Source organism: Motacilla alba, chromosome 27 (assembly GCF_015832195.1).
Source record: "Motacilla alba alba isolate MOTALB_02 chromosome 27, Motacilla_alba_V1.0_pri, whole genome shotgun sequence".
Classification (NCBI taxonomy): Eukaryota; Metazoa; Chordata; class Aves; order Passeriformes; family Motacillidae; genus Motacilla; species Motacilla alba.
Genome location: NC_052042.1, coordinates 957,487 through 965,012, shown reverse-complemented (window position 1 = coordinate 965,012; position 7,526 = coordinate 957,487). Strand labels below are relative to the sequence as shown.

Here is a 7,526-nt window from a genome sequence, read left to right as displayed (position 1 = left end):
TGGGATGTGGGGACCCTGGAGATCCCCATCCTGGGGAAGACAGAGATGCAGCTGAGCATGGCCATGGCACTACTCCCACCCCATCCCAAGCTGTGCGAGGACATGGTGGGAGAGGAAAAGGAGGGGTAACGGATGAGGAAGAGCCCTGGGAAGGCTTTTCCTGCAATCTGCCCTCCCACTGGGGATGAGGGCAGGGCAGGAATGACACAGCCTGGCCATTGCCACAAGACCAGCTTTAATATCAGTCAGGAGAACGAGGAGAAAGCACAGAATCCATGAATGGGAGAAGAAGGAAATTCCAAAAATTCCCCCCAAAAATTAAAGAAATGAATGAACCCATCCCCACCCGCTACTCCCGGACTCTGCAGGCACAGCAGGGCTGGGATGATCCGTAGGGATCCCTGTGGCTCCTCTCCAGGGATGCTCACCTTGGGCTGAGCTTGGCATTCAGCCCAACCTCACCCAGAGGACGCGAACGGGAGAAGAATCCGAGAGCGCCGACTTTGGGATCTCTTTATTCTAAAACTCTCAGCCTACAGCGCTGGGAATGGAGAACTCTGGGATGCTCCTTCTGGCACTGAAACCCAGGGACTGCAAAGAGGAACAGAGCTGAGAGAGGCAGCTGAGGAATCCCAGGGCCAGGAAAAGCCCCGGTGTGCAGTGCTCGGGATATTTGGGATGCTTCCTTTGGGATTTGCTGCTGCTGCTGCTGCTCAGGCTTGGACAATCCCAAAAAGTGTCCTGGCCCTCCATCCCGTGTGCCAAGTCCCTCTCCAGCTCTCCAGGAGCCCCTTTAGGCATTGGAAGGGGCTCTAAGGTTTCTCTTCTCTGAGCTTCCCTTTTCCAGGTGAACATTCCCAGCTCTCCTAGCCTGGGAGCTGCTTCCCAGGTTGGAGCCAACCCCCAGGAGGAAAGGACAACAGGAGTCAGGTCCAAGGCGCCTCTCACTTCGGGCAGAGTATATTTAGAATTTATATTTTTATATTATTTTTATATTCTTTTAATGCATAGCGAGTTTTTCTTCTTTTTTTTTTTATTTTTTTAATAGATTTTTTAAATAATTTTTTTTCCAGTATATTTTTTCCAGTATTTTTTCCCAGGTTTTTTTTTTTTTCCATCTTTTTTTTTTTTTTTTCCCCCCAGTGCAAACCTGAGCTGGGTCCCTGTTTTCCCTGTGCAGTTTTCCTTCCTCGGGATGGGCACTGTGGTGGGGAGGGGTCAGCAGGCGATTTCCTCCAGCGTTCCTAGCGGCGCCTGCAGGGGCACGGTCACAGTGTGGCTCAGGCTCTCCGAGTGGTTTGGCACTGGATCACAGGTGCTCTGCCATGGAAAAGCAGGGAATGCGTTATCCCGCTGGTAGTACAGGGATAAAATGTTTCTAAAATCATGGGATGTTCAGGGCAGTTGGAAAAAGGCTGGGCCTGGTAGGTGTCACTGTCATATTTTCTGGAAAAACCCCTTCACCCAGGATTTTTCTCCTGGGAAGCTGAGAAGCCTCAGAGAAAAGGAAAACAATAATTATCTGATTTGCTTCTCCTGTGTTTTGCTGCTTTGGAATGTATTTGGAGATTGTTTCATTGGTTTCTGGTGTGTTTTCACTCTTTGGCCAATTGGTGCCAAGCTGTGTCAGACTCTGGAGAGAGTCACAAGTTTTCATTATTGTCTTGTTAGCCTCCTGTGAGCATCCTTTCTGGATTCTTTAGTGTAGTTTAGTATAGCATTCTTTAATATAATATAGATCATAAAATAAATTAGCCTTTAAGAACATGGAGTCAGATTCATCCTTCCTCCCTTCATCTGGGAACGCCGCAAATACAAGAGGCAGGCCCCAGGAAAATGTTGGGATTTACTGGATCATGCAAAACTGCATCTGTGTAATCATTTAACGACTGTGATAGATGAAATGATTGCTATATGATAAATGGTATGATTGTTAAATGTGATGATTGTTTGGTAATTGTGTCGCCCTCTTCTTCTAAAGTTCTTCTAAGCCTTCTGATGTTACATTTTTGTAATGGAGTTTCTCAGGCACTTTTCATGTAATTAATGATTGGTTTGCATTCCTTTCTGTAGGAGGAGAGAATTGATGGACTGTTGGTTTGACCAGTGTGGCTGGAGAGGCAGCAATTTCATCCTCCAATCCAGGGTCACTATTGGAATTCTATAAATATCGAGGTCTAGAAATAAATGTGCTTTTTTACCTTGGACATCTCAGTGTGTGAGTGCCGTTCACTTTGTGTCGTATTGCAGCAGTAATTGGATATAATTATTGTTTAATCATAAAAAGAATCATGAGAAACGATGTTTGGGGGGGTTTGATGGAAATTACTAAAATCCATGCTTGAATGAAATCAATGTATACAACAGAACAATATAAGTTTAATAATTAATATGTAGTTAAAGAATGATAAGGGTATAAAAACGTGTTCATCCTGAACTCACGGCAGAGTCAGATTTGGGTCGGTACCCCTGACACCCAGAGCTCTTCAGCAAAAGCACCTGCATATAATCAGTGCCTCAAACACGGAGAGCTCTGCTCCTTCTAACAAGAGCTGATAAAGGAGCTGTGGAAAACGAGGTTTACTTTTTTGGTAAGATTTAAAAATGTTTTGAAATTTTAAGGTATTTTATTCCTTTGTCTAATAGAAAGATAGAATTTGTATTAGGATAAATAGGATTTTATTTTCAATAGTTTTTATTAGGATTAAAAGGATGTTTTTTTAATTGTAAGGTATTTTATTCCTTTGTTTAATAAAGGAATAAAGTTTAATAAAAGATAGAATTTGTATTAGGATAAATAGGATTTTATTTTTAATAATTTTATTAGGATTAATAGGATTTTTTTTTAATTGTAAGGTATTTTATTCCTTTGTTTAATAAAGGAATAAAGTTTAATAAAAGATAGAATTTGTATTAGGATAAATAGGATTTTATTTTTAATAATTTTATTAGGATTAATAGGATTTTTTTTTAATTGTAAGGTATTTTATTCCTTTGTTTAATAAAGGAATAAAGTTTAATAAAAGATAGAATTTGTATTAGGATAAATAGGATTTTATTTTTAATAATTTTATTAGGATTAATAGGATTTTTTTTTAATTGTAAGGTATTTTATTCCTTTGTTTAATAAAGGAATAAAGTTTAATAAAAAAAGATAGTAGGAGGTTGAAATAAAGGGTTAAAGACCGTCGGGGGTTTGGTATTTAGTTAAAAGCACACTTTGCAGATACATAAATATTTTTTCTATTACATCAGCTTGTTGTATATTCATAGACTTATACATATTTATATTGTTCTATAAACTAGTTTACATATTCTAGGAGCTATTTTGAATAGTTCTTCTTTGGGTCTGTTTCTTTGCAGTGTGGTTTTTGGTTGAGGTTTTGGTTTATTCTCTTTGTTACCTCTGTCTTGGGCTTTGGTTTATATTTTCTTTAGAGTAGGTGTTGATGCTGAGTAGGGTCTTCATTACATGTTCACTGGATGTTATCTTAACTAAACAGATAGTTCACTCTATATAATAGATAATATTATATATCTTAATGGTTAATATAATAATAATTAAAATGAATAATATTAACATTTGATAATAATGAAAAGATTAATAATAACTATATCAGCTACTATTATTAACTTTATAATAACTATATTAGCTAATAACCACTATATTTGATATATAGTATATAATTATTAATTAATATTAAAATTAAGCATAACTATAATTAATAATATATTAATAATAGTTAACATCTTAATAATAACTATATTAGCTAATAACAATTCTATTAGTTACTATTATTTTTATTACATCTAAGCTTTTGTTAATAGTAGAAATGAAAGCAAAGTTATTTTAACATGATACATATAATATTTGCAAAAAGCCAACTATATAATATGAATTTATAACAGGAGCCACAAGCACAGGAAACTCCTTGGAGAGCTCTGGGCTGGAAGTCAAACTGGGATTGGATAAAGGGAAACCATCCTTCAATCCCCTCAAAGAACCAAGGCTGAGGGGAGCAACGCATCCTCCAAAAACGCAGCAGAGACTTCCCTGGCTGGGTTTGGGGTTGGAGAGACCGAAACAGTTCATGCCTCAAACGTTGGTAGAAAGTTTTGCTCACTGTAACAAAACTGGATAAAGAAGGTCCAGCCAGAGAAGCCTCCCCGAAAATGCCTGGCTGGGACTTTGGATTGTAAATTAAACCTAGTTTAAATAAAGGGAAACCCATTCCTTAATTATCTCAGGCCTAGGGAAAACAAGGCTGAGGGAGAGGAATGCACTCACAGAAAGCCAAACACAGCACAGACCCTGCCCTGGCTGGGCTTGGGGACACCAGAGCCCCCAGCAGCCAGATTTGGTCCCCCAAAATGAGGGGAAATGAGGAGGTTTTGGGTGTCCCTCTGGTCAGGGGCAGTGGACACCCACCCCCCTTACACAAACCAGCCCAGCAGGGGAACCCCCAGTCCTGGGAAGGCACATCCAGGGAAAATCCACGTGAGGAGCAGCTCAGGGGATGTCACAATCCATCAGAGAGCCCCCAGTGCTCCCCAGAGCCTGGGGATGCAGCACACCCGGGCTCTGTGGCAGGAGACAGTGGCAAACTCCAGCCCTGCCTGTGGTTCCCTACAGCCTGAGCTATTTAACCCATCAGACTCTGTGCTTCTGACTTTTGGGGGGACTTTTGCCACCAAGACCAGCTGGGGAGGACCGATGGGATCAATAATGGAGGGTGGTATTTTCCTTACTCTGTCTCTGTCCCTCTCTTTCTGTTCCCCCCACCTATTTTCCCTTGCTGTTTCTCTCCCTCTCATATTTACTATCCAATAAACCCCAGACTATTGTCACTGGCATCTGTTTGCACCTTAACTGGGGCAGAGGCATCTCTAGTTATAATTTTAATAACCTGACACACGTGGGAAGAGGCTCCAGCGTCCCCAGGGCATTTCCCTTTCGTAGGAATGTGTCCCCTGTGGACGGAGTGACCAAATTATCCTTTGTCTCCTGAGAAAGGAAAAAAGCCCAGAAGTTTCCTCAATTAGGTAAGAAGACACCTCATAGGACCTTGGGGACTTCACCTCAAACTTAAGGATATCCAATTAGACAGGAGCCAAAAGGTCCCTCCTGAGCAATTTACTAGAAAAAGAAGAGAACAAAGAAACTGATGGCTTTTGTGGGGTGTTTTACCAGGAGCAAGAACTTCTTGCACCTGGATCAGGTTTTCTCTGTAAAGAGCTTTGTTATTTTGCCTTTTATTAAAACTTGTCCGTTTCCTACCACCGGAGCCATCCTGCTGATTTTATGCCATCGGAGGTGGCTGAGCTATCTCGGGTGTGATAGAGATCTCCAGGAGCTCCTAAGACCCGGCTGGAGGAGGCCCCTGTGTCAGTCCTTCTCTCCTTACCACGTTCTCATCATGGCTCCCGTCCTCTTCCTCTTTTCCAAGAAGGTCCAATAACTTTTCCTTGATCAGCTGCAAGAAGGGGGAGCCAGGGTTAGGGTGGGAAGAGGCTGCAGGGGGATGGGGAGCCCTGGGGTGTGCTGGGTTTGGGGCTGCATTCCAAAGGCTTGGGAGAAGGAGGAAGCTCCAAGGGCTGGGCCAGGGAAAGGCTGGGAGAGCTGGGGGGGCTCACCTGGAGAGGAGAAGCTCCAGGGAGAGCTCAGAGCCCCTGGCAGGGCCTGAAGGGGCTCCAGGAAAGCTGGAGAGGGACTGGGGACAAGGGACAGGACCCAGGGAATGGCTCCCACTGCCAGAGGGCAGGGATGGATGGGATATTGGGAATTAGGAATTGTTCCCTGGCAGGGTGGGCAGGCCCTGGCACAGGGTGCCCAGAGCAGCTGGGGCTGCCCCTGGATCCCTGGCAGTGCCCAAGGCCAGGCTGGACACTGGGGCTGGAGCAGCCTGGGCCAGTGGAAGGTGTCCCTGCCATGGCAGGGGTGGGAATTCAATGATCCTTAAGTCCCTTCCATCCAAACCATTCCAGGATTCTCTTACAAGGAATAAAACCCACCATTTTTGGGACACTTTTGGGGTTCAGGGAAAGCTCCCAGCTCTCTGAGCTCCATTTCCCTTCCCAGCCCCCTCATCTTCCTGCTACTGCAGGATTTGGCTTCCAGGGAAATCCCATAAAACTCGGGAAGTGTTTTACTGGAAGGCTCCCACTGTGAGAAAAGAGAAATAAAACCAGCAAGAAGAAAGCTGAAATCCCAAAAAATTGGGTCAGTTCCTAAGGAATGTGGATCCTGGCTGGTGCAGGGAAGTGTGGTGGGAATTTGGGACCAGGAGGGCAGAGCTCAGCAGAAGATCACACAAAAGCCTCTTTAGGGTCAATATTTTTCCCAAATTTGGCCAGTCCATGAAAAAAAAATTATATCTCGTTGCTGTCATTCCCAGAATGTCTAAATATTTTGGCTGAAAACTCAAAGTTTTGAGGTGCTGACCCCCAACTTTGTGAAACTCCAAGCAGGGGGAAAAAACGGTGTGGATTTTTTTTTTAACTCTTAAGATATTTTATTCCTTTTTTACCTGGCTAGTGGGGGTTAAATATCTGGGATTGTGAAGATTCCCCTGCTGGGGCATCCCCAGGGAGCTTCTCTGAGGGGACAAAATGAATTTTAAGTCCAAATAAGAAGAAAAAAATAAAAAGCTCAGCAAAACCCCCTACATCTGACAAGTTTTATTGGCAGATGTCAAAGAAAGGAGGAAAACAGAGAGGAAAACCCCAAATTTGTGAGGCTTCTTATGGCCTACTTAGGAAAAATCCCCATGAAATCCAGGAAAAGGCAAATCTAATGAAATATTTGGGTATCCAGGCCGAGCTCTAAGTTCAGGCTCAGCTTTTGTTGCTCTCTGAGTTTTAGGCCTGGAATTTTTCCATATTTTTTATTACTGGTTAATGGCACCAATGCTGGAGCTGCTCAGGAGGGATTGGGATGGGGGCAATTGTCTGAAAATATAAAAATATATATTAAAAAAAAAAGAAAAAGAGAGGATTTGAAGTGAGTTCAGAGCTGGGATTGTGGGGTTCCCTTCCCTGGAATGGGACGTGTCCCCAGCCTGGATTGGGACACATTAAATCAAATGGACAACAATAAATAAAATGGAAAACTCTCCCATCCCATGGCAATAAAACTCCCTGCTCCCACCCTGAGCTGGGGCTGTGAGAGAGCTGGATGAGGCAGGTTGGGAATACAGGATTTTGGAGGGGCTCTGGGATCCCCAGGGAACAGAAAATCCAGGGATGTGGGGCACCAAGAGTGGCAAAAACAGGGCTGAGGGGCTCGAGGATGGGAAATCCAGGGATGAGGGGCTCAAGGATGGGAAATCCAGGGATGAGGGGCTCAAGGATGGGAAATCCAGGGATGAGGGGCTCAAGGATGGGAAATCCAGGGATGAGGGGCACCAGAATGGGAAATCCAGGGATGAGGGGCTCGAGGATGGGAAATCCAGGGATGAGGGGCTCGAGGATGGGAAATCCTGGGATGAGGGGCTCGAGGATGGGAAATACAGGGATGAGGGGCTTGA

The 7,526-nt window shown here is 43.6% G+C and overlaps 1 protein-coding gene across 3 annotated transcripts in view; it reads right to left on the bottom strand.

Annotated features, from left to right (window-relative positions):
* Positions 1-214: 214 nt before the first annotated feature.
* LOC119712060 (acid-sensing ion channel 2) overlaps positions 215-7,526 on the bottom strand; it is a 472,537-nt gene continuing 465,225 nt past the window's right edge. The window contains exons 9-11 of one of the 3 annotated variants that reach the window (XR_005259788.1): positions 5,406-5,474; positions 1,151-1,320; positions 215-591 (exon numbers count right to left, since the gene is read on the bottom strand). Coding sequence is in view for 2 of the 3 variants with exons in the window: in XM_038162899.1 (XP_038018827.1) it covers positions 1,219-1,320; positions 5,406-5,474 (171 nt within the window). In the remaining variant the exon portion in view is untranslated. Of the gene's footprint in view, positions 592-931; positions 1,321-5,405; positions 5,475-7,526 lie in introns of those variants that run through there. The other 2 variants (XM_038162899.1, XM_038162900.1) reach the window with 2 other exon arrangements.